Raw genomic sequence first — 27,676 nt, forward strand, 5'->3', positions numbered from 1 at the left:
TGCTGGAATGGTAATTATTCAGAATAGAGTATCTAAATTTAACATCGACAAGAAACTTAGGAAATATCACGACAGGACTCTTGGGATACAGGATATCCTGTATCTTGTAAACTGTATTCTTTGCTTAGCTGCTGGTTTAGTTATCCCTTCTTTTAACTCTGTAGGTTTTTCTGTGTAATATTTTTCATCATCTGGAGATAAAGAAGAGGCATCACAAGTCAGAAGGAAAAATTCATTTAATAAACATGAAAACAAGTTGCATCGTCATCTTTAAAATGAAACATCCTGAATATTATTGTCAATAAAAACCCAAACTGAAATCAGCAGTAATATTTTTTCTGTTTTTTTTGTTTACCCTGCATAGATGTGCTACACAGCACTCCACTAAAAATTCATTGTAAACACAAAGTTTATGTGTGATGTAACTCTATGCAGGCAGTCTGTAGCAGTTTGAAACTTGTAATGGTTTTTAATGAAGCGATGCTTAAGCCTGATGTTGAAAGGCAACCGTTACTTTAAATACTCATACAGACATGATTGTTGTTACAATTGCATTAAATCAAGTTAATTCCTTTCTTCTCTTTTCACAGTGCTTCATGTTGACTGCAACATTTTTTTTTCACATCTGTCGACATATTGCGTTTTCTAGAACACACTTTCCTAACTTTACACAAAGATTTTGAAATGATTATCACAGTAAAGAAAAGAACTGTCCCCGCCTCCTTACAGGTGCAATAAAAATCTTGCAACAGACACAACCATCTATTTTTCTTTTTTTTTTTTTTTTTTTGCTTTACATCATGCAATTCAGTTTTGGTGCTTTATTTTTGTCTATGCCTTCTTTGTTCATTTATTATTACAAAGCACCTCACGAGAGACTTTTAAGGAAAATTGTACAAAAGTGTCTTAAGTCTATTGATTGAACATAATTGTAAATAAAAAAGGTTGAAATATAAATGCTTGCACAAGTAGTGTAAATAAAAAAAAACATTCATTGTTCTACATACTTTCAGTTGAACTGAGTGCGTTTGTGCTTCTTTTTGTTTGTGTGTGTGTGTGTGTGTCAGGGTGTGAACGGTGCATTGGTGCCTCGTTGGGGTTTATAATGAAGGACGGATGACACAGCTGTCGCACTTTAATTATTCACATGCCCACTCTTGCATCCGCCTCAAATGAATGTCACGCTTTTCACTGAGTGGTTATGTTTAAGCATGACTCAGCCATGTAAGTGATGTATAATAATAATAATGGAAGGTATCTGTAAAAAATAAATAAAAGAGAACCAAGAGTAAAATGTGTTGGTGTGTGCATATATATCTATATGTTTTTAGCTTTTATTTTCTGTTTTTCTAATGAGTTTTAGCATGCATACATTTAAAATGTCCTCCTCTTACTACATTTTTTACAACTGCAATTCCCAAATAGATCATCTTCATGTGCGTTAATGCGGGTGAGCGCCAGCCGTTGCAGTTCCCTTTGCATGTTTTTGTGTGTGTATACGGTGTAACCCTGCTTGGTAGAAGAGCGACACGAGGTTTTGTTTTTCATGTATGTAAACATTCATCTTATCTAGAAAAATAGTAAACAAAGAACTTGAGGTTGTCAGATGATTTCAATGGGATAAATATATATATAAAGAAACAACTACCAAAGTAAAAATAATGATAAAATGAGGGGAAAAAAATCCATCATTTACAAAGCAGAGCACAAAATCAAACGGATAAATCTGTTTTAATCCTGCCTTTAGGAATTGACATGAACTGTGTGGCTGCTGCTACAATTTGCTGAGCATCGACATAAACCAGGAGAACAAATGACCTTTACCTGTACAAAGGGTTAAAACTCGCCTATAACGTCTTCATTTACAAATTAACAGCTTAAATATAGTTTATTAAATGTACTGACACCAAATGTCCCACTGAACTACTAAGATGTAAACAGTCAAGGATAAAACACCAAGGCTTCTTTTTGTTAGAATTTATCAAAAGTAAACAGCATATTACTCATGAAGTGAAACTTCACTCTTATGCGGAGCAGCCTTCAGTCTGTGGGATCAACTAATGTGGATTTTAGCTAAATTAAGTGGCTGAAATTAGTTTTGAATGTCCAAAACTATTTCTTCAAAGAAATATGAGACATAGGCTTATCCAAATCAGATCAAAAGCAAGAAGCAAAAGAAAAGAAAAGAAAAAAATGCTCTGGGAAGTCAATTTATCACCAGCTCTGTGTTTCTGCAGGTTGGTGCTAAGCAGGTTTTAAACAAGCAGGTTTCTCTTTTTTTTTTGGAAAATGTTGTGCTCACTTTCTTTTCAGTGAAACTGAGGAAAGCAGTTCTGCTCATCCAGGCAGAAAAAGTGGTTGAAACTACACAGAGTCGAGAAACATATCAGTATATCTGCACCTCAACCTTTTAAGAGTATTACTGGTTCGGTGCTGCATTTCCAAGAATAAACTTACTTTTTATCTAATAAAAATACCTCTAATAAAATTCCTTACATTTTGAGCTACGCCTCCATTTAAAACACTTGTTGCTTTCCCTGATTGAAGGTATTTGTCAAGCAGCTCTTTAAAGGGTTTAAACCCTAGTTTATAAAATGCTCAAAAATCTTGTGGCTCATGCCTGTTTGATCTCTTCATTAAGGTTTTTAATCAAGCTAAAGAGTTTCTATAACATTTTCACCCATTTTTGTGCGTTATGCATGTAAGCCTGTTGTTTTTAGTGACATGTTTACTGTTAAACCTTCACAACATGCAATGCATTCCATTAACCTGAAGGCAACCAAAAGGCTCCTGAATCCCCTTTCATGCTTCAGTTGAGTTTACCGTTTTGAGATAAGAGGAAATTGAGACAGTTACTCGTCAAGCAGGCTGTAGTTGGTATCAATAAGTAAAAACAAGTCTAAGCTACCTAGAGATATAATTATGCTAAAGTAGGGCTGCCCATGTGGCATTTTCCTCTCTCATCTTACAGATTCTAACCCTTTTTTGAACTCCACAATTTTTCTTGCTTTGGTTTTCTTTCGGTTTTCTGGTGGAACGTCTTATTTATGTCGGCAGATTTTAAACCAAACGACTTAAAATAAAACGGTGACCGTTGGCAAAATATTTCTGAACGGGGCTGCTGCTTACATGAAACATGTCCTAGTCAAAGTAAGAGAGCAATGTTTTTTTTTTTTTTTGAACAAGCACAATAACGGAATTGTAAGAAACCTTCTCTTTACGTTATTCAAAATGTTTACATGCGTAGGAGGGAGACGCCTCGAGCTGATCGAACAAAGGTGACATTTGTGGCAAGATTTTTGTTAAAAACAAGCATCAGGAGTCCCTAAAAAATAACCTTTGTTGTACCTAACCATGCACTTTGATAAACTGATGAACTAATCAATGTTGATGCTGAAATGTGTGACCAGGTGATGGCAAGTGCGAGTGTTTTTTTTTGTTTTTTTTTTTGTTGACGTGGTTTTCAGAGCAGCCGTCCGAGCACCACGCCCTCTCTGCTCCTGGCTTCTCCTCTGAGGATCTCCAGGAAGCCCAGTTTGGTTAAGAACTCCAGCCTCTGCTGATCTGTAGGCTGCACCTCACAGAAGACACCCTGAGAACCTGGACACACACACATGCACAAGAAACGTCCATCAGCCTTTTCTCTGCACTTAAAATTAACTGCATTATAAACAGCCTCCCCACAAAAAAACACCACAATGAAACATTCTTCTGAATATGTTTGTCAAACAAAACTGGATGCTACAAAGCATCTTGACTCAGGTGGATTGAACAAAAATTCACATCACAGTTCACAATTATGCTACTCTTTGCTTTGGTCTATTGCATTAAGCCACAGCAAAATGCATTAAAGTCTGTATTTGTCGATAAGTTCGACTTGTACGAATGCTTTTTGCAACGCGCTGTTACTTAGAGCTTTAAAAGAAGTGTTGAAGTGGATCTAAAGAGGTTTGCATTTCCGCGTTTTACCAAACATCAGAGAGGAACTGGATGTGACTGTTATCCTACCGTTGGCCTTGAGCGCAGTGAGCAGGGCGGTGAGCAGGGTTCGGCTGACGCTGACGTCCACCAGCTCGGGCAGCGCGTCCAGCCGCAGCTGAGAGGGGAAGTGGTAGAGGAGCGAGTCCGGGTACTCGCCCTGGTCCTCCTCCATCAGTTTCACCAAGTCCTGCTCAGAGGACAGCAGACACACCAGATTATATTTTATTTTAGATGATGGAAGCATGAAGCACAGTCAAAACATCTGTGGAAGAGGATGAGGACCACTGGAAGAAGTTTGACTTTCTTGTCATAGTTCTGAGATTAAAATCTAATTTCGAACAAAGTCAGGATTATGTGAAATCCTCTTCAGTAAACACCTTACAGAAGTTACCATGTGGAAGAACAACTTTTGTCTCTTGTAGTTAAATTTCATTTGATCATTGACTTTCTGCTTTACAAATCTATGAAACACTTAATTTTGAAATTCATCCAGTGTAGCATTTTTCTGTTTCTGTTCACACAGAACCTAAACACGGGGAAGTGAAAACAGTTTGGAGGGAATTACCGCTAACTTCCACTGGAATGCAGTAAAACAGGTTATAAGAGCCTTTCCAACTCCTTCTGCCACCTCACAATAAATCATTAGGCAGACAGAAAACTTGTCCCGTCTTCAAACATGAGTACGCTTTAAAAATGGCAGTCGTCCAAAAGTTTGACTGTTGGCACACACCATGACTCATTAAGCAGAAAAAAAAAATATCAACCACAGATTGTCTCAGTCTGACTGTGTCTGTTGCTCACCAGAGTCATAGATTGATTCGTTGCCAGAGATTGTTTGTTCTCTGCTGTTGTAACTTTGTGCCACGCAACAACTTTTAACAAATATACCCAAGTAGAAAGTTCTTTACCGTAACGACAGTTGAATGTTCTGCTCTGCTAAAACCTGCTGCTCCGTGTGAGCAGCATGGCCAGCTTATGCTTGAACATGCTAACATGAGGCGTCCCAAATGCCAAAAAATGAATGTGTTTTTGTGCATCTTCATAGTGAGTAATTAATCTTTGGCAAGATGGACCCAGATGGTGCAACAGCAGGTACCAATAACTAAACATTCGTGTGCATGATGCTGCATGTTACGTGTCCTGTTTGCTAAAATGAAACAGACAAGTAGCTCCTCTGCCCAGTTTGAACATATTCACCTGTGTGTTTGAGTGTGTGCTGCTCCCTTTGGGTGGGTATTTATCTCTCATGGCAGGAATCCAGCTGGCCTGGCATCGCTTCGCGAAGGAGCGGACGTCTAGGATGCCCAGCACGCAGCCGCAAATGCCGAGCTCATCTTCCAGGATGAAGCTGTACTCAGGGCTCAGGGCCAGACATGGGCCAAGACATCTATGAGGTGAGAAGAGGCATCATTTATAAAAATGCTTTAATTCTGTTTATGCTGCACACCAGTTCAGTTGAAGGAATATAAGAGGCTTTAAATGTGGCATGGTTGTTGGTCAAAAAAAAGGAAAAGTTTTGTAGATGATGTTGTCAAGAGGTCAGAGGGAGATGAGCAAAAAGACAACTGCAGGGTATATACGTCACTACTAGTTACAAATGAGATATGCAGAATACAATCTGAATGCACAACGCAGCGAATCTGTGAACCTAAAGCATCTGGCAAGAGTAAACAAGTAAAGAAAGCAAACTAAAAAAAAGGGGGAATCTTCAATTTTAAGATTCATAACAGGCTGACAAACCTGTCTCCAATGACATCTGGATGAGCCACGGTGGACTCCTGTCCACCCTGAGTCCTCAGGTGAAGCTGGCGGACCATCCGGTACAGCTCCACCTACGAGCACATGACGTTCAAAATATAATCGCAATGCTTTCCTTTGCAACCTGGTTAATACTTCACAGAGCACTGAAAGAGCTCGAGCATGCAAGTCTATTCACTTTTCTTTGCGTATTTCCAGCAAAGTAGAAATAAGTTGAGAAGGCTGCAAATCATTTTGTAATGTGTTAAATTTCCTCTGTTTTAAGCTTATTATTTTTGTTGGCACTAATCACTTTGTTTGTTTCAGCCATTGTGTCTTTGGTCAAGACATTTCAACTGCCAGTGTCCTGCAACTTTTAGATGCATCTCTGCTTCAACACACCTGAGTTAAAAAAAAAAAAAATCAGGTCATTAGCAGGACATGACTGCATACCAAGGAAGTAATAGTCATTTTAATCATGTGTTCTGGACCAGGGACACATCTAAAAGTTGCAGAACTGAAGTTAAGTTTTGAAAACATATTTATTACATTAACTGAGTTTTACTTTCTCAGTAGCGAAAACAACAACTCATCTCCTACCTTGTCTTTGCTGTGATAGGGCCTGATGTTGTAGAGACGAGAGGTAGGAAAGAGAGGAGGGGGATGAGTGAAAAGTTCACTGCTGCTGCCTATCGGGAGGAGCATCTGTTCACACAACGACAAACACACACAACAGTTGGAAGGGTTTAGGACTGAACTTGAAACCTGAATGACTAAGAAGTAAGAGGTAGAATAAGACAGTAGACAAAAAAATAAATAAATCAATGAAGCTACCTGCACCTCCCCAGACACCCCCCCTTTGAACACCCATGGCTCTGAGTCCACTCCCAGCAGCTCTGCTCCTGTGGATTTCCCACACCCTGGAAAAAAAACAAGAGAAAAACAATCATCATTCACCAGAAAAGGTTAGGGGCTCTGAAATACATAAAGGTTTGTCAGTAAATGCTGCAGTCATTGGAAAAAGTAAATAAACATGATTTTACAGCTTGTTTTAGCATCAGTGAGGGTCATCTTGTGAATGACTTGCTAACATCTTCACACCTTGGCATATTGAAACCACCCAAATGGGAACATTATGCATATTTCTTAAACGCAAACGAGACGTATTGTTCTCAGCGAGCCATAATCTGCACATATCCGTCAGCGTCTTCTGGAAGAACCACAGCCGACTGTTTAACTTTCACCGGCTGCACAGTTAGAGAGAGAAGCATTTCTGCCTGCTCACAGTGGAAACAGTTCCTCCAGGAGGCGAGGTTGGAGCCGTCATTCAGCACTCGTCCGTCTGAGGGAAACAAAGAGAAAATGTGACATTCAAGTATGACAACAAAATGTGTGGAGTGAAAGAATGCCGTCGGTGTACGGCAGGTGTTTCAGCTTGTAAAATGCCAGCTGCACAATGGCTTTACAAACGAGAATTACAGGCATTGTAATGCAGCTCAATTACATTTCATAGTGTTTTAAATAATTACTGTAAACATTCACATAGAGGCACAAAGATGAGCCGAAAGTTTTTTGGGGGATTTTATAATACAGTAATTAAAAAAAAAATATTAAATGCATAATTAATACAGAATAAATATATACATATCAGAATGAGAGCAGCTCAACCTGTACTATAAAATAGGAATTACTTCAATAACTACTGAAATAATATAATAGATGATAAACTTTCATTTTTCAATCAGAAACAACTTACTAACAAATATATATAATTTATTTCTTTAAGTTAAATAAACTCATAATGATCAATGGTGTTATATATAAACAATATTATATAGCATATTTTTATTGGATAGAGGTAAATTTGGTGTAAGAATAATAAAAAAAACATCAAGGATTGAGGTTTGAGGCTTAACAATTGAATTATGGTTAATAACTACACACCATGTCTGCTGCTCTATTTTACTAGTTTTATTATTACTACTAATTTCCCCTTTGTAAGATAGAATATTCTATTCTATTCTCTCCTGTTCTAAGCTTGTATCCGTATCCATGTGTTCTTACCCAGCCAGCATATGAAGGCCTTTGCCACCAGAGCTGTGTTCCTCAGGTCCCACACATAAGGGTAAAGGTCATAGAGCACGGCCCTGTTAGCCCCGCCCACTACGCTGCAGTGGAGCTGGGCTATGTCTTCGCACAGAGACAGGAACCTGGCGGCCCGCCCACGCCACTCATCAACCTGAGGACAAGAGCCAGCATTCAGATATTTAACCATGATGACCTGCATGTAGGAAATCGTTTTCGACGAAAGACAGAAAGACCTTCTGAGGCTGCGTCTTCTTGCTGTTCGCACCGACCAGGTGGCAGTTTGACTTTAGCCAGCTGAGGTCCTGCAGCAGCTTCTGCGCCGAAGGGCCGTGCTCATGGGGGAGGTAGTGGAGGCCGACGAGCAGCCGCACCTGGGCCTCGCTCAGTAGGCCCTTCCCGCCACAGAGCCCACGACCCGGCGCCCGGCCCCCACCTGCGGGCGCGCCCGACCTCGATCCCGGAAGTTGCTGACTTGATTGGTGTGGCCTCTTTTTGTCCCCTTCTCGCCCCTCTCTCTCCACTTTGCCCATAGGAGGGGATGAGGGTGGAGAGCTGGAGTTGAGTGGGAAGACGGGGAGTTTGGCCACAGCGTGCGCGGCTCTGAAGGTGGAGGGACAGTCGGACCTGTCAGAAGCTTTGGTACGCGATGAGGAGACGGAGGCCCGGTGGTCTGCTCTTGTGCTCTGCCGACCTGAAATATTGGTTCAAGCTGCAGTGTGAGAACTTCCAGAGTTCAGATCTGGTAAATTGCGACTTATTTAGTATCAGAGGAAAGCATTATCACAGTGGTAATTTGGCTTATATAATCTTTACCTGCTTGCAGAGGTTGATTAAGTTCTTCCATCCAGTCATGAAGTGCAGCAGTTAAAGCTCTCTCTGGACAGTATTCACACTCCTCGTCTGAAATATATAATGTAACTTTTATTAAATTAACTGAAAATTAGGCCAAAAAGTCACCATTTCTATTTCTGTTACTGAAACATGAGGAGATTTGATACCTTTGACTTGAAATGGGTTTAAGAGGTACTTTCATCAAACTGTGATGATCAGTTTTCTTCTGTTTCTAGTAATAATTCAGAATCAGATAAAAGTAATGTTGCTCATGGAGTTCCACAAGGACCACTTATTGGTCCCCTGTTATTGTGCATTTTAAACTCTTAATGGAAGCTTTCATTAAGCTGTCTACTCTTAAATTAACACATAATGTCACTGGTGTATTTTTTTCAATCTCTACATAAATGTTTTATTCTTATGTTTATAATCTTAGTGTAATATTTTAACACATTGAGTTACAAATGTATGCCATTTACTGAATGAACTAAGTTAACTTGAGCTGCTTTAACATTGTGTCCATAATCACCTTAATTTATGGAGCACGTTGTGCCTGGAACCTCTGAAACTTCCAGCCACAGATTATCAGCAAAGCTTCACGCAAGAATTTCCTTTTCATTCAGTATTACGGCTCCAGGTGTTTGTCACTTTTATCCCTTTTAAAGGAATTGATTGCACCAGAATCCACCTCATTTTCTCCACACAAAGGGACCCGACTTTCTCCTGGTTTTCTCTCATTATCATGCGGCACAGCCACCCTGCACCGCCTCCACACACCCCACAGAGAGCAGAACTTCACACGCTTCAGTGCTTCTCAGCTGTCTTTGTTTTTTACGACTCCTCCTGTTCCCTCTCTTCCTTCCTGGCTTTTTTTTTTTATTGTCAATTTAAATTGCGTAATAAAACTTTACAGTTGCAATAGGATTCTGAATAATAAATTGCGCTAAACAGACTTACAACCATCACACATCTCTTATATTCGTTTTAACATTTCATGCAGTCATGCAAGAGGATAAAAACTCAAAAATAGATGGAGAGAAAAAGAGAGAGAGACAGAAAAAGAGAGAGAGAGCGCTACGATGTCATTGTTTTAAAAAAAATACTCTGCTTGCCTGGTCACACAAAAATATGAAACTGTCATTATCTGGTTTTCCAGTTGGTGTTTCTCTCTCTGGGTTCCAGAATGGATTAAAATGTATCCATTCTGGAACGTGGTTTCAAACATAATCATTTCTGGTTTCCCAGGATGCAGAATGCATGTAGATAAACGACAAAAATCCTTTGCAGTTACATCTGAAATCATGTCCATGTGGACGGGGTCTTATTTGTGCCTTTTGGTCAAAATGACCCAAAGAACCAGAGAATATTAGACGATTAGACATTTCCACAAGAAGTAAAAGCAGTGGCTGTTTATTAATGCAGTCTGGCAGAGCTAACGTTGACTTATAAACAAAATGAAATCTGCCCTCACCTTTTACGTAATCTTTTTCAGCTCTGAACCAGCTTCCCAGAGTATGCAGTGGGATGTAATTGGCTTCGAATTCGCAGTTGGGATTGAGCAGCAGACCCCTCAGGTGGTTCTTTAGCTGAGGGTCGCGACCCTTGAAAGGCCCCAGGAAGAGACGTCGGGTATCATAGTCGTTGGCGTGCAGGTTGTCCCAGATCAGCGGGGGCCGCTGGAGGACACACTCCAACTCGGCAAGGCAGTCTAAGGACAGTTTCCTGGAGATAACTTTGCTGCCTGTGGGACACAGTGACGGATGAAAACATCTGAGGAACAAAACTGGTCACATTAGATTTACTTCTTTCTCTAAATCAATGTTAGGAGAGTCCATTTTCAGTTATGAATTTTTAGGCAAACAGATAAAAAACATCTGAACACAAAAAGACCTCAACTGGTTTACTACAGTGATGTTGGTACAGAAGTTTATCTATTTACCAAATGTTCAGTCAAACATTAACCCAGTTTGCATAAATACCTACAAGGTGTGGAATTAAAATGGTAATATAGGAAATTTATATGCTTTATAATATTGTTAATGTAAGTGCATTGCATAAGTGGCTTTAGTAAATTTAGGGAGAAAGCTTATTTACTTAAAAAAAACTAGCATCATAGCTGTAAAGTACCTGGTGCAAGTTGTGCTATTAGTGTTCAACATTCACACTTTGTCAAAAATATTAGTCAAGTCAATTGAGATATGTGACATTTTAAGCACACATACTGAGTAACAATGTTGTTATTCAGATCCAATTGTGAAAATATTTAATTTAAACAAAAACATCATTTATTCGACCATATAGTATAGGCTAAGGGGATTTTTAATCACCACTCTGGAGGAGAATGACTTATTTTAGTCATTTCTGTTGCTACACACACATATTTGAAAGGCTCATTAATAAATGTTATGTCTCCTTTTATTTTTATGCAGACACACAGCTTTGTGGCTCTTTCCAGAACACGAATTTCCTTAAACTGTCTGAATTACTTGAGGGACTAAAATAAAATACAAGCTGGTTAAAAATATCTCTCTTCAACTCATCTCTGACTAGACAAAGTGCCTCATCTTTCCCCAGCAGTGGACGGTTTCATCTGATCGGGCAATAAATTGGACATATGAACTCCGCTGTAACCCAATATGCTGAGTCAAACCCATAACCAACCCAGGGTTGTATCAGTTCATAACTGACTCTGGACTTGGTCAGAAAAATAACCTAAATTAGGTTATTCTTTGTGTAAACATAAAGTGCTTGTTTATGTTGATTTGCCTGATTTGCCAAAATTTTTTGTTTTTTTAAATAAATCTGTTGTGGGAGAAATCTGTGTCCTCAAGGGAAGCAGGAGGTAATTGCTTGTTCACAAAACAGAAACTTTGCATATTTTCTTCAGCAGCTCTGATGCATATTTTATGCAGACGGGTCAGCTGGGTGTCTTTTAGCCGAAAATCCTCCGGGAAGCTTTTCTCTTCCACAACAACTCACAAGAACTGTATTTCACAGCCTCCGCGATTTTCCAAGTGTTTAAAATCAAGAGTGTTTACAGATTCTCATGAACCCATGTCACAAGAAACAATGCTACATCTGTTTAACACTTAGAAAGGGAGAGCCTTTATCCTCGAAGTTGCATGACTTAACTTCCTCGTGCCTTTGGCAACGAGTGAACAATCCAAACAAACGTCACTGAGAAGACACACGCCTGGATACATCGCAGTTTAGTCAGCAAGATGCCTGTAGGCTCAGTAAACAAAGCAAGTCAGGTGTTTTCTTGAGCATAAATAATAGCAATGATGAAACAACAATGTGATATGTTAGCAATCTTTTTTAGCTCCTGGTGTTGAAACCCAGAGAGAAACACCAAACCTGGAGAAGTGATCTAGAAGCGAGTGGGCGATCGATCCTGCGCTTCTATTGTGCTTTCATGTGAACGTGGGCGGATGTGCACCTAAATGGCTCCATGATGTGAGGAGGAGGCTGAGTGGGTTTGTGCAAAATCTAATTTGCATGCGTGCATGTGTGCCGAGATGTGCTTTTATTAGCACATTTATTAGGCAAGATGCATTTCGCATAAAGAACACGTGTATTTCTAAATTCTAGAAGGAAGACAGATTATGCAACTTTTAAGAGCGTTTTCATTGGCTTTTGTCTTACCTGTCCATATCACCGTTATGTTAGGTAGCAGGTCCTCTCCGACTGTTTGCAGGTAGGGAGATTTTGACACACTTGGGGAGCACAGAGAACCGCAATACTCTACGTATGAAAGAAAGAGAAAATAATGTTTCATTCAGCAAAACCTGCCTGGCAGAGTTTCATGCAGACTTCGGTTTTACCTGTAGGGCAGAAAAGGAAGACAGGCGGCTCCCCCAAGAAGCGGTAAATCTCGTTAGTTACTGTGACCTGAGCGTGGGCAAATGAAGTGAAGGCCTCGCTGTCGGCCTGGCACATGGAGTGATCGATGTCGTCAAAGAGGATGGCGAACGCCTGGCACCCCAGGTCTGACACCTGGCAGAGAGAAACAAAGGAGGATCAGGAAGCGGGACGCAACACGCGCTGGTGTGTTTCTGATATGTTTTAGAGAGAGTAACGTGCCTGTTTCAGCTTCCGTTTGAGCAGCGTCAAGTCGCAGGAAGAAGAGAAGACGATGTCCTGACCAGGGGAGAGCGCGTAAACAAACCTCAGACCCCGGGACTGAGCTTCCACTATAAGAGTACGCAACTGAGCTGTGAGAAGAGGAGGAACAAGTCATAAGTATGATGGTTGGGATGAGAGCTGTAGGCTACATTGGTAGAGAAGGAACTATTTGTGATTAGTCTTAAACGTAATTAAATGTGAAGAAGTTATTCCGTCATGGAAGGATAGAGTGAATGTACAAACCTTCCTCTTCGGGAGAATAGACTTCCCTCCACAGCAGTCTGTGCTTCAGATCGTCTTTGGGGCCGTACAGGTAGGTGTTCAACCCCCACAGCTGCATCCTGAGGGAGATGGAGAAAGGTGAAAAATGTTTTTCAATGTTGCACAAAGGGAAGACGAAAGAGATCATTTTAAGAGGTTGATAAACATCAGCCATTTACAAAGATGCACCAGAGAGAATTTTATGTCTGGTTATTCCCTGAAATCAACAACAGACTTGTCAAAGAAATTAGCTTCCTTTAAACATCTGCTTACATCAAGTCCTAGTAAAGCAAAGGCTCCTCAAACACAGACTCTTCCACCTCCATGATTCACAGTTGGAATAAAGTTACTTTCCTCCAATGCTTTATTGAGTTCACACCAAAACTCACCTCCTGTTCAGTGATCTTAACAATTCAATTTTAGACCTTTATGTGAAAAACACGTGAGCTTGCTTTAAATTGTACTTTGTCTTTATGTTTTTCTCACAGAGCAAAGGTTTCCTCTTTGCACACCTTCAATGAAAGTTAAACTTGTGCAGACTTTTTCTGCTTGTACAAGCATGAAATGTCATGCAAGCAATACCAACAGACTGCTGGACGTGCTGCGGTGACATTTTGGGGTTTCAGAGATTTATTCTAGCATCTCGTGGCCTCCTCTTGACTCAGGCGTGTTTGTAGATTATCCTTCTGAGAGTGGAACAGATTGTTTAAAATTCTGTTTAGACCCCATTTAAAGACTCATAATTTACTATTTACCGCATCGTTTACTTTGAAATTGAATATTCACATTTTCAGATGCATAAAAATGAGCTTTTTCAGAAGTCAAAGGTACAAGTTTTTCCCATGACTGTTCAAAAATGTCTTCTTCCCTCTCTCGAAGTACCACATTTAAAAATGTTGTAGTCAAAATGACCTGGCAGCATTGGTGTACTAACTGATAATGGAAATGATGTTTCTTTTTTGCGATTCTGACCAACCTGTCAGCGCTGATGAAACTAAAAATCATGTGATTCCTATTTCAAGCCGATTTTGCTGCATCTTTGCTTTGACTTGCAGACCCAAAACTAATTTGCTACAACATTTTAACACTTAGTGACAACTTTTATTTAGCTTTTTCAAAACATATTTCATGCATACCCATCTTCTCCAAGCTCTACATCTTCTCTTTTGTCAGATATAACTCGATGTTTCGCACCGAGAGGGAGGACAGTAGAAGCAGCAAAAGACAGAGCTGCAAAAATCGTAATAAAAGCAGATTAACTGTCTCTACTGCGAGATCCCAAGGCTGTGTCATTTATAGGACACAAGCTCCTGAATTATAAATAGAGAATAGTACTAGAAATAAAACTGAATCTGCATCAGTGCCCATTCATACACTTCGACATGTTTGTGTTCCTTCTGCTCATTTCTGGAAGGGAAGTGATCTCATCTTTCACTTCCTGGACAGATGGCACGTACAGTAAGTCGCCTCCACAGAGTGCCAACCTACATACCAACATGCAATGAGACGAACACACATATCGGGTATAAATCTGCAGCACCACTCTGCCAAAGCTATAAACCACAAAGCGACTGTTTCTGCACCCCACATGAGAACCCCAAATGAAACGTCTCTATTAATAAATCTGGAACCCGCACACTCAGCTGTTGGCGCGACATCTTCACAACAAAGTGACTGTTTAGCAAAGTTGTGCAAACTTGAGACACATTTGAATTTAAAAATCTGCAAGGCAGAATTCTTCAGACTTAATCCCAGCTGCCTGCTGTGTGCTATAAGGACAAACTTCAAACAGAACCAAACACTGGACTAATTATTTTTGCTTAGGGAAGCAGGGGTACGCTCTCCAGGCTATTATTAGATGCCAAGCTACAAAACTGTGTCCGAGCTTTCAGCAAGGATTTAAGATTTAATCTTAAAGGTAGGATCAGCGAGGCGCGAATAATTAATTGGTTCCCTTCAAACTACAGAGAATACACGAGGGTAATGAGAGAGCATGAAAATCCCTTGTCTTTCATTAGCGCATAAATTTACAGCATGTTTGAGGCACGTCTCTCCTCATTGTTTACGTATGAGGTTGTTTCTCCTTACATGACTAGATCGCCGATGCTTTAACACTTTGCGTTTGCATTGTGTAGGGAGCTGAGTCATGCACAGCTTTGTTCTCTTTGTGAGGAAACTGCTAATGAAAAAAATGTTTTGCAACTCAATGGGGAACACAGTTACTTTCCTTGGCAGTGACTCAAATTAAATTGAAGGGCTAAACCTGTCTTGTTCCCCATTGTGCGTCGGATGAGGGATGTAGCAGAAAATAGCAGCCGCTGAGGGCTGGAGTTCGACCCTTGCGGTTTGGAGCAAAATGTATTATTAGCATGGCCCAGTCAAAGTCCAGACTGAAATTCAAACATGGTTTAAATACATCCTGTCACACAGATGGTTGAAACGCAGCAGTTTGAAATGTCTAGAGAAAATATTCAACAGGACACAAGCAGACTGAGGAATGTTCTTACCACTGGAAGAGAACTTTCCTCTGATCCATGGACCAGGGTCGACCATAGAAACCTAAAGGAAAAACAAACATAGAATGAGCACAGACACACAAAACCACTGCTGTGCTTAACTGCTCATTGGTAACATTAGAAATTAGTTATGTTAGCCCATATTTTGGATTGAAAACCAACTCATTTTGCTGAGTGACCCAACCATGTTACGTTAACTTAACCCAGACCTGCATTGCTCCATATTTGACCAAGTACTGGTTGACCACAATGACTAAAACTGGCTCAGATCAGGTTGTTTTGAATCCACCAATTCTAAACCGTTTCATTTTCATATTTCACAGTGTTGTTATCCACAATGAACTGATTCCGCCATTGACATGAACTGATGATCACTCAGCAATGAGGACATTATCTAAGACAGACATAAAAAAAAAAAAAAAAAAAGCCCAATTACAATTTGGAAATGCAAACGAGGACAAAAGCCTTAATTTTTGGAGCTACAGTGACCAGAAAGTAAAACTATAGTGTCTGGCCGTACTGTCCAAGGTTAGGCAGAAGCTTACAAGCCTGACAACTCCATCCAAACATCAAAACTTTTGCTTCCATCATATACTTTAGAGAAATTTTGAAACAAGAGCTGCCAGTCTTAGGTATAAATGGGTGTACCAAATGGACAGTCACCTTATGTATACAGTGAGCTGAATATACCTTAAGAACAACAAGATCGACGTGGTGGAGTGACCATCACAAAGTCCTGATCTCAACATCAAGAAAAATATGTGGGCAGAGTTAAAAAGGTTCATGCGATCTAGGCGGCCTACACATTTAACTCACAAGTTCTCCCAGAGGGAATGGGCCACAATTTTAGCGAAGCTTGAAAATTAATATTAATATTAAAGAGACATCTTATTACATGCATTTTTTTTTTGTTTTAAAATGTTAAAGATTAATGAGATGTTAGAAAGATTCTGCTGAAATAAAAATTATTACCGCTGACACATTTGCAGGACATTCTTTCTTCATGACGGTGTTGGTGAATTAAAATAGAGGATTCACACAAATTAGTTTCTTATGCTGAAAAATCAGAATGAAAATTTGCATCGGAGTCCACAAATGAGATCTCCTAAATTTCCCAAATAAACAAAGAACAGCTCAGTTTTATTAATACTCATTACTGGCTGCTGCAGCTACAATGCAAAGCGTAAAGTAAGGCAAAACGATCTGAGATCTTCCAGCGCCCGCTTGGCCGTATCCCCACTGTATTTGGTTTAGGCCTAATTTATCTGCATGCACACTCTCCATCACATTTTCTATTAATAGAAATGGGAGCATCCCCAGTGCCCCTACCAGTCTTGTATGTTATTGAATAAGTCTGCAGTGTGTGTGTGTGTGTGTGTGTGTGAGTGCAAGTACAGTAAGTGGGTCAGAGTGACAAGTGAATAAAATACAGTCCAGACCACTTTCTTCTGCAAGCCATTGGGGAGTTTCTTCATTACTGCTTCGGTGTGCATGTGTGTGATGTCTGACGTTTCTAGATGCAAGTGGAGTCTTGGCTTCAAAGCCAGACTAATAACCTCATGAGAAACCTTCTGAACGGTCTGAGGAAAACTACCGTAGGTTAGAGGAAGTAAAGAATCTAACAGACAATTAGCTGCTAAACTGCACTGGAACGAAGAAGATTTAAGGTTATGTCTGTTGTGAATGCTGAACTGGAATGGATTAAATGATACAGTATGCAGCTGGAATGATAGATACCTGAAATAAAATAAAATAAAAACTTCCAAAGATGTATTATTTAACAAACAGAGGGTAAGAGAGCGATCTAGTTATTTACTGACGATTTTATTTGGTTTCCTGCATATCACATCAAAATTGAGATTATACAATTTTTACTACTGATGCAGAACAATAACTGCAATTTAAATGAGCTGTTGTGCAAAGTTGGATTACTGTTTTGGTTACTCCATCATTGTTTTTCTTGTTTAATGTTTTGGGTTTTGCTTGCAATATTGACCAGCATGTCAAAAATAAACCTTCTTGAAAAATAATTCAGTTTGAAAAACCTTTTTAAGCCCTGGAAGAACAAGTGTTTGTTATAGACATAATCCTGATGAGCTATAAAAAAAGTGAGAGCATTTCTCATATCTAGAAATTTGATGTCAGACACGGATGTCATGACACAAAACGTTAAAGACATGAAAAGAGTAAAATACGACGCTTTATGTAATTAACACACTAGAATGACTTTTTATGCTTTTTATGCAATGTTGAAGTAATTTGATCATCAAATAAGTCAAAATATCACATATTTTTTTAGACATGCAACTTTCAAACACGATGTACCTGTGTGCCAGTGGGACATTGTTGTTAAATATGGCAGAAATGCCCCAATAATTTTACTAAAGCTCATGCAACACAGTGCAAACACTTTGTCTACGCTAATGAAGTCTCCCTCACCTTAAGACACCAGATGCCTAAAACAAATTTTTTGGTTCATCTCGCTATTAATTTCCTGACCAGTTACTCTGGCCATTGTGTCTTTTTTCTTTTAGCTAAAATTATCTAGTCTTATCTGTCCAGACGTAGTTAAACTGTGAATTCCCCTAATGTCTCTCAATTTGCTTATATCTTATATACCTGGATTATTCAAATATTTTTGGTTCAGCGCCTCAAATAAGTCAAAACAGGACAAAGCTTTCTATTTGTATCTAAAAATGGAGGAAATTTGCAACATCACAATTAACCAGGATTTATTTTTTTAAATTACTTTATATGCCGCTGTATTGCGGTAATTGGAATCTGTGGCACAATAAACGATAATTGTAATTCTACTTTACTTTTTTTCAGCATTATTATCATATTTCTCCTCTTCATCAAAACTGTACTCAACAGATTTAGATCTGTTGAGTCCTGTGTCCTCTTCACCTTCGTTATCATCATCATCATCATCATCATCATCATCATCATCGTGATAATTAACTGCCCACCATAACAGCAGCCTTCCTCCTCCTATCCCCCCACACACACCATCTCTGTCATCATCTGCTATTGTCGTGTCATTCAAACTTCATTTCATTCTCTAATCACCAGCCTCTTCATTTCCAGCTCCATCCCATCATTTCTATTCCTTCCATCATTTCTGTTTCATCTATCAGCACATCAGTGTTTATTTCCTGCAGCCACAGTGGCATAGTTCAAACAGATCTGATGCTTTCCGCTGCCTGCCTTTTTGATCTCCACTTCACTTGGCTGATGCCCACACACATCATTTGCCACAGACCTTTTCATCCAAGCTTATTCTTCCTTCATAAATATATTTATCAACACTCCCACGCCCATTTTACAGCAGCTGCAAACGATCGTTTTTATTGTAGTCCAGGTCACACTATTCTCTGATCAAAATCAATACGCTCAGTATAGGAATAAAAAATAAAAAAAATCACATGATTTATAGGTCATTGATGAAGTCGCCGCTCTCACCTTCCACCACCCCACAAAGGAACTGCTTCTCCTCCTCCATCCCGCCGTTGTCTCCCTCCGCTTCCTGTCGCGGCCTCTTAACGAGCGAGGGAAGATGTTTTCCCCGTCGATCAGCTCAGAGTCCGGGAATATTTTTCATGCTTACCATCGATATGCTTCGTCTTCTTCCTGTCCCTCTCCTTCCTCTCATCCCTCCTCCTCCTCCTCCTCACTACACAGCCGGATGCTCCCGCGCTGCGTTCAGGTGCTCCCGGGAAGCGGCAGCTTTAAAGCACCGGAGAGGTTTCTGGCAACGGGCAATTACGCGTTTCTCAATAAGTACGCCCGAAATAACATCGAATAAAATTTAGCAACGGCCAACCGTTTTTGGCCGTTGGAATGTTGATATTTCAACTTGTTGAGAAAGGATGAAATAAAAAATAAAAGTCAATTTCCTGTTAACCTTAATTTAGAGAAGTCACCTGCGTAAAATAGAACCCCAGCCAGCGCACCTAGGTGGACCCCATATGCAGTGGTGGAGAAAGTACTCAAAAAATTTACTTAGGTAAAAGTACAAATACACAGACAAAAATGTACTCAAGTAAAAGTAAAACTACCACATTAACATTTGTATTTAAGTAAAAGTAAAAAAGTACTGGCTTTTAAAAATACTTAAGTATTAAAAGTAAAAAAACTTGCTGAATGCATTACCTAATCCCTAATATCATTAAGTGAACCGATCGTATTTAATTTTAATACATTAGAAATTTGCCATTTTAATGAACAATGCCAGGTAAAGCATGTTTTTATTATGTTTACTCTGTAACATTGTTTAGATTTAGATATGTGATTCTATGCATCATAATTTCAGGGATGGAAACATCTTGTCTCCTGTCCTAACATAACATGAACTTCACTTTTTTTTGCCACTAGTGGCTTTTATTTTTAAAGAAATCCAACAGAAAGGGGATGGAAAGAAGGTGAGTGGGAGAGGACAGGCAACCAAGGAGCCAGTAGCAGTGTTGTAGTCAAGACCACCTACCCAAGACCAGGTCAAGACCAGCACCCCACGCTACATGACACAAAAAAATTAAGTTTTACTTATCAAAATTGCTTCTCAAATTGATCTGAAATATCCACATTCCCATAAAACAAAACTAGATATTAAATACTTAGAGCTGAAATAAATTTAATCAGTAAATATCCGTCCAGAAGAATCGGATCGTTCCTGAATGTTTGGTCACAGCGTTGTCCCATATATGCAACACCTCAGTCAACACCTCCACTCAATAATTCAGCGCATAAGTGACAACTTTTTTTCATCGCAGATGCAACATGTGTCTCTGTACAGCTAGCTTTGCTAGCATCACGTTCACGGATCTTACCTTTTGCTTCCAAGTGACGCTAAAAGTTGGACGAAGTCCCCACCGTCTGTGAAAGCGAAGCGCTGCTGATTTTACATGTCGCCATATCTTACGATGTATGCAGTGCTATTATATTACTGACGATTAGACAGAGGAAACCACTGCGCATGTCTTGGAGCTCTGCTGCGAGTAAAGGTGGAGCCGATGGGTGACAACAGACACGTAAGTCACGTTATTGCTCGGATTTTACGGCGCCACCTTAAATCCCTGAACTTCACATTTTAACGGAAAAACAGCTCAATGCGACTTGGATGTAACGAGTAACGCGACACTTTTGTAGAAATGTAGTGAAGTAGAAAGTACAGATACTTACTGTAAAATGTAGTGGAATAAAAGTAGAAAGTATCCATTATTAAATCTACTAAAGTAAAGTACAGATACACGAAAATTGTACTTAAGTACAGTAACGAAGTACTTGTACTTCGTTACTTCCCACCACTGCCCATATGGGAAAAAAGAGGGCAGACAATATGGGTCCAAAAAGGGTTGGTATTCAGTTTCCTGGTGGCTCTACGGGGCAGCTGTTCTATCAGATAGCTATTAGCTGTCAGGATTGCATACATGCAGTGAGTACTCATGCCCGCGCATGCGCATTAAGAAGTCCGACCGTCAGTGGAGTTGTCAGTTCAGCATACGCAACAAGTTATCACGAAAATAAGTCATTAAAGTGTTTATATCATATAATATGATAACTAGATAGATATATGCGTTGTTGTGGTTTCTGACAACGTATGCTGATCTGACCCACCATGGAAACTGCAGACAAACCCTTCTGTCTGCCCTCTTTTTCACATATGGGACCCACCTATGTATGCTGGCTGGGAGCTATAATCAAAATACCTGCTTTACAAAAAACCATAAATTCTTCATTCAAATACCAGATGAAATCAAATCAGCTCTGAAGAATAAAAAAAGAAGGCAGACTTTTTCCAGGTATTCACACTAAATTGTGATGGAGTATCATAAGATTTTCAGCTGGCAGCTGATGTGAACTCCTAATTTCACCAAGAAAGTTTAATGCTTCTATGTTTAATTCCTGAGTAATTGTAGAGAATGAAATGTACCAGATAAGTTTTTCCTTCATTCCACTCCTTTGGAACATTTTCTGTTCAAATATTCTGATTGTTATGATTATTGTCTGTTCTGTATTGTCTCAATTTATGTATCCTATTTGAGTAAAAAAAAAAACGTGCAAATATAACAACAATATAAACAACAAATACTTGCAATTACTTTTCTTGTAAAAGCACGTTTTGATTCAGTTTTCTACAAATTATGTTAAGTTTCTACCTGTGTGCTTCCTCTCCCCGCTGCATCTTGTTAGTAAATCTCACTCCTCAGTGTTTAGGCCTCGCTGTCTCTGCCACTCTTTGCTAACTTCTTTCCTGGCATGACCTGTTTCTCCAGAATGTTCTGCTGCCTTTTAGTCTTTTTTATGCTCCTAGAGCTGACTACCTGTGTGAGACCTGTAAGTTTTCTTATTAACATAAAACCTCACCATGCTAATTCCATGTTCCTGTATATATTTTGCCCCTGCATCAACAAACATAACATGTTTTACATACATCTCCCACATCTGGTTACAGAAAATGCACGGACCTAACACAAAAGTTACTGTAAGGCTATTCAGCCAGTTGAAAATATATACTTCTCACTTCAAACATTAATATTCTGGGTTTCCCTTCCTTAACATGAAGAAAATACTTTGTAAGATCTGATTTTTTTTCACTTGTAAACTTTCTGAAGTATCAACTGAAAGCTCAAAGACAAAGTGAAATAAAAGCAAGAAGAAAACACAGAATCTGATTGAACTACATTTTTAATAAATTTCCATTTTTATCATAAATACTCTGGAATCATCTGATGCATATTAAGTTTGTAGAGCAGACACTATCATCAGGGTCCTTATAAACTAGCAAGTAAAAACAAAATCTTCTGACTTTGTTGTCTATATGGTTTATGTATCTCTGAAATATGAGATTTTCTTCAGTTTGTGAGTCACTGGCTTTTGTGAGTTTTCCTGACAGACCAGATTCTTTCATTAACTTCATGGTCCAACTGCTTTCAACAGGACTTCTCATAATACTTCATGGTTAAATGCAGAGCAAGTTTTCTCGCTTAAAAACCAGAAAACTCACATCTTCATACAAAATAAATATGTGTGATTAAAAATTCTAAATGGAGTAGTTTGGTGTAGTGTTCAGACTTTTTAAATTTGACCACAGTTAAATTACCTTTAAGGTAAACGGCCATTAAATATCTTGTACTGCGTAAGAGAGTTTCCACCACAAGAATGAGTTATGTTTTTTTACCCTGGTGGCACTGACATGATTTAGCTTCACCTTAGCAAGAATCTGCTCATTTAATTCTGTTAAGGTTTTGTGACTTAATTTGGAAGAAAACAATCCACTACAATTCAGTCCACAAGAATTTATTTTCAGTTCCCACATCACCCTTAAGCGTTGTGTTACAACTTTGGTTTTCTTTCATGTTTTGATTCTTTCTTTTTTGTTCTTTCCTCTGTGTGTTTGCCTTTTGATTTATTATATATATTTAGCATTTAGACTTATGCTCTTGTAATGCTTTTTTCTGTTGCTGCTCTTGTTAGTTTTAGGATTTATCTTTTGTTTAATCACATTTTCAGCTTATGTTGCAGCTGTTTTCCATTTACTCATCTGTCCTCTGCTTGTGGTTTCCCTTCAGCTGTTCCTCATTCTTTTGATTACACCTACTGCAGGTTAACCCTTCTGCTCTCTATATCCTCTCTTAGATTCCCATTCATGTTGCCGCTGTGTTCTCTGTCACTTGTTAATCTCTTTTAAGACGTTTTGGCTGAGTTTGGTTAAACTCTTTAAACAAAATTGGTTGTCATGAGACTTCCACTTTCCTGTTTGTGTTTTGGTCCCATCCCCGCTCCATGCATGACACAGTGGGCTCCGGCTTTTAGTTTTTATCGGAGAGGAGTTGTGGTCCAACATGTACACACTGCCTAATAAGAAAACCAATTCAGAAATTTACACACAAAAAAAACAACTTACCAAGCAGCCTTCAGTAAAGGTTTATTAATAATTGGTAAGTGAGATTATACACTTTATAGGGACTGTAGGTTTGAGCTGGAGCATCATGAAACCTTTCCACTGTTTAGTTTATGAAAATATTATAAATGACTACTTAAAAAAATTATATATAGACATAAGTCTACCATGTAAATGTGCCAGATTTAAGCTTTAAGGACTGCTTTCCACCGCAGTTCCTGGTATAGTGATGATGTGGGAAACTTTCAAAAACTGTGATGTCACAGCTAATAAAATCATCTTCCAATTTCCTTTCTGAGCATTTTTTAAGATATTCATCCATTGATTTTCAAATTCATTGCTGCTTTTCTTAGCATATTAATAAAAAGCTGTACAGCTTGTGGTAGAACTGAGCTTTATTTGTAAATCGTTTGTGTAAACGGCAGCATATTGTGCTTTAAATGACAACAAGGATAACAACTTTAATTTTCACAAGAGCTGGGTTGAAACATCCTCATTCCTGTCTGTTATTGCAGAACGAGGAACAATCTTTCCAAAAAGTCCCTAGGATCTATAAAACTAATCAGACGTGTTTCTTTCTTACTCTGTAACAGTAGTAAAAACGCAGAGCGCCTGAAGTTTCTGTTTATGAGTATCTTCGCTTCATTGCAGCACTCATCTGCTCATTACTTTGATGTGTAGCATTTTCCGTCAGGACAATTTTAGCAACAAGAAGGTGAATACTTTTAAAAAATGAACTTTTAAAATCTTAATGTGGAGTATCTGGATTTTATTATTTTTTTTACCTGACTAAGATATGAAATAACTTCATAATGTAGATTCAGTGGATGACCATTAAAAAAACCCAACTTGATTATTGGTCTTTTTAAACGTTTGACCCATGGATTTTAGGTTGATCTACCTCGCACTCACAGGTTTGTAACTTTTTGATTTTATTTTCTGCTTTATGTTGTATTTTGTTGCATGTTCATTTGAAATCAAAGGAATTCCTACAAATGGGGATATTGTACAAATGGAAGTAAAATAAAGCATGAAAATAAATAAAACCAAAATGTTCTCTTCTAAATACTTTCTGTAAGAAACTAGAAATAAAGGATTGTTCATGGAAAAGTAAATGTAAAAGAAACTTTTGATGTTTCAGATACATATTTTCTTTAATAACTGAAGAGGGACAGGATCTCAGAGTCGAAATTCTCAAAGCTAATATTTAGGTTTTTGTCACATTTCACTCATTTGTAAAACCCCAACTAATGACAAGAATTGAAAATTAGTCAGCATATCAAATGTACATTAAAAAATAAAGTATAATAAGGAAAACAAGTGCAGTTACCAGAATGTAAAACTATCCCCTTACTTACCTTTTATTTCAGTGACCTGAAAACAACTTTGTGATAAATATTGCAATTCTTCAATGTAACCAAAGTTTAGAGCAGATATTTTTCTAGGAAGGGACACAGTTATTAATCCATACATGTTCAATTTTTCAGCTGACTCAATTTGTACGCAGTAAGTTTTCTTGTCCACCTCTAGGTGCCTAAATGCATTGAATTGCTGCCACATGATTGGCTGAATCACTGTTTGTGTTAACATGCGCACTGAATGAAATGGCCAGTAAGTTCATTCGTACATCAACAGCTGTGCATTACTCAATGTGTTTTATTCTAGGTGCACTCCTCAGCGTTGCCTTTGCCCAAACTCGTCAGTACTACTTTGTAGGCTCTGCACAAACCTGGACAAACGCCCAGAGTGTCTGCAGACGGGACTACACCGACCTGGCCACCATTGAAAACTTGGCTGACGTTGATGCTGTTATCAGGACAAATCCTGGCTATTCGGGTAGATTCTTAACACTCGCTGCATGCTTAAGTGTTTCAGACACAGAGCTTATATTTTGAGATGCATATATATATTTTATTAATGTCTGGAGAAATTCAGAAATACAGTGAAATTCTCATAGATCAATCTTCACAGCTGCTCACTGGCAACTTGAAACTTTGTTCTTCAACAGGCAATGCTTGGATAGGCCTCTATGATGAGTTGTACAACAGCTGGAAATGGTCCCTGAATGACAGCAGCTTCTATGGAGCTGGAGAGTATACATTTAGGAACTGGATACCCGGCTCACCCAATGACCTCGGGGGACAGCAGCACTGTGTTAGGTTTTTAAGTGACAACTCATATTTGGGTGGATGGGATGACCGTCAGTGCTCGGACCTGAGACGTTTTTTGTGTTACACTGGTGAGATTTTCTTTCAGTTTACACTAGACGTCTGTTGTTCTTTTTTGTTACGTAAAATCTCATGAACACTGAAATGTTGGTCATGGGGGAAAAAAGGTGGAAATATTGTTTCTTTCTCTGCTCATGTAATTCTGGTTAAAGCCACTTGATGGCATCATTTCCTCAGAATTCCCTTATTAATAACATGACTGGTAAACTTCAAGCATTCCTAATCGTCAGTCTGTTTTACTTTCAGGAATAGTCGGTGGCTCGCCGTCTTATTTTGTCAGTACCCAATCACTGAATTGGGCTGAAGCTCAGCGATTCTGCAGAGAGAATTATATTGACCTGGCCAGGTAGTAAAAGCACAATATTAAAAGAAACTGAAATATGTAATGTAATACTTAGCACTATGAGTTTTCTTTTCCCACTTTTGGGTCATTGCAGTAATTCAGCAGCAAAATTTAAACTTATGAATCTACAAATCAAACATTAACATTTTATTTTCATTTGAAAATAAAAAAACTTTGTCCATTTTATATGCTTTATATAATGTGCTACTTAGTTTACCTTCCTGAGAAATCAATAAAACTATATCAGTTTGTTGTTGACATGTCAAAAAATGTGGAAAATGCAATGATAATCCAAGACAAAGAAAGTTATTGTCTACTGAACCAGTTCAGTTTTCCTGATTTGTTTCTGTAATTTTCTATCTTCACAGCATACGAAATCAAGCAGAAAATAATAACATCAGGACACTACTGGGTGGCATCGAGGTGTGGATTGGGCTTTATCGGGACAAACTGTGGTCAGACAGCAGCCCCTCTCTGTTTCTACACTGGGCGGCCGGTCAGCCAGACAACGATTACAGTCAGTGTGTTGCTGCTTCGTTCAGCGACTCGGGAAAATGGCTGGATGAAGACTGCACCCAGAGTTTTCCTTTCATCTGTTACAAACCAAGTAACTCGTACTATATATTTGTCTTTAACATAAGAAGAAATGTGTTAATAATTGCTCACATACTAACACTGTAAACTCATGCTTTAAGTTCTCTGTGAAACTTGGAATTTTTTTTTCTTTATTTGACCTCAGTACAGGTTGTCTTGTTGAAATGCAAGATTGCACTTGCAAAACACAAACAAAAACACAAAATCAGACATTGAAATAAATGTACATTTTAAAAGCAGTGGAGAGAAATTTTTCTGTGTTGTCCATGGAATGATAAAAAAAAAATTCAAGTAAAAAAATCAGATATACAGAGAAAATATTAAATGGGCTTTAGGCAAAGGTGATTTAAATTTCAAATATCATTTGTAAAATCCCATATAAAAGCCCATTTAATATTTTCTAATATTTTCTAATTTTTTTATAGAGTTTCATGATTTTTCATATATGAAGAGAAAAATCAAAATCTTTAGCACAGTTGCAGTTTTCATTCTGCAGAAAAACCCAATTCTGAGGCATAAAATATATCAGTGAAGTTTGATTCTTCTGTTTTTGTTTTATGTAGTAAAGATGAACTTTCTCTCTCAGTCCCAGCCAACACAGAGGGTTTCAGAGCATCAAGTCAAAATGAGAGCAGCATCACTCTGCAGTGGAACAAGATGAACAACAACATCAGCTTTGTTCTCCAGTTTAATGGATCAGAGACATTCATCAGAGCACCAGATGGAGACGGACCAGTRAACCACACAGTTTCATCTCTCACTGCTGGAACCAGATATACATTCACTCTCTTCTCCGTGTTTGAGAATGTCAGAAGCAGTGGAGTACAATTTCAAGCTGTAACTGGTGAGAAAATTTACCTTCATTATATCGACAAGAAAACCATCCATCCATCCATTTTCTTCCGCTTATCCGGGGTCGGGTCGCGAGGGCAGCAGTTTCAGAAGGGAGGCCTAGACTTCCCTCTCCCCAGCCACTTCTTCCAGGTCCTCCGGGGGAATCCCAAGGCGTTCCCAGGGCAGCCGAGAGACGTAATCCCTCCAGCGTGTCCTGGGTCTTCCCCGAGGCCTCCTC

The 27,676-nt window shown here is 38.9% G+C and overlaps 3 protein-coding genes across 4 annotated transcripts in view; 2 read left to right on the forward strand and 1 right to left on the reverse strand.

Moving 5' to 3' along the window:
• Positions 1 to 3,179, forward strand: part of LOC103480784 (urea transporter 2) — a 20,587-nt gene extending 17,408 nt beyond the window's left edge. The window contains exon 9 of one of the 2 annotated variants that reach the window (XM_008435960.2): positions 165 to 3,179. The gene's annotated coding sequence lies outside the window, so the exon portion shown is untranslated. The remainder of the gene's footprint in view (positions 1 to 164) is intronic. The other variant, XM_008435961.2, reaches the window with a different exon arrangement.
• On the reverse strand, positions 772 to 19,352 carry LOC103480785 (protein O-GlcNAcase). The gene is made up of 17 exons (XM_008435962.2): positions 19,002 to 19,352; positions 15,531 to 15,582; positions 13,006 to 13,103; positions 12,721 to 12,851; positions 12,462 to 12,633; positions 12,283 to 12,381; positions 10,109 to 10,378; positions 8,620 to 8,706; positions 8,040 to 8,497; positions 7,783 to 7,957; positions 7,004 to 7,060; positions 6,553 to 6,638; positions 6,319 to 6,423; positions 5,722 to 5,813; positions 5,179 to 5,368; positions 4,009 to 4,168; positions 772 to 3,600 (listed from the first exon to the last, which is right to left on the reverse strand). The coding sequence occupies exons 1-17, from the start codon at positions 19,039 to 19,041 to the stop codon at positions 3,464 to 3,466; spliced, it is 2,409 nt and encodes an 802-aa protein (XP_008434184.1). The 5' UTR covers positions 19,042 to 19,352; the 3' UTR covers positions 772 to 3,463.
• A 7,909-nt stretch (positions 19,353 to 27,261) lies between these two features.
• The window catches only part of LOC103480796 (receptor-type tyrosine-protein phosphatase H-like), a 63,602-nt gene continuing 63,187 nt past the window's right edge, over positions 27,262 to 27,676 (forward strand). The window contains exon 1 of the mRNA XM_017310334.1: positions 27,262 to 27,448. Within this exon, the coding sequence (XP_017165823.1) occupies positions 27,262 to 27,448 (187 nt within the window). The remainder of the gene's footprint in view (positions 27,449 to 27,676) is intronic.

Source organism: Poecilia reticulata, linkage group LG18 (genome assembly GCF_000633615.1).
Source record: "Poecilia reticulata strain Guanapo linkage group LG18, Guppy_female_1.0+MT, whole genome shotgun sequence".
Taxonomy (NCBI): Eukaryota; Metazoa; Chordata; class Actinopteri; order Cyprinodontiformes; family Poeciliidae; genus Poecilia; species Poecilia reticulata.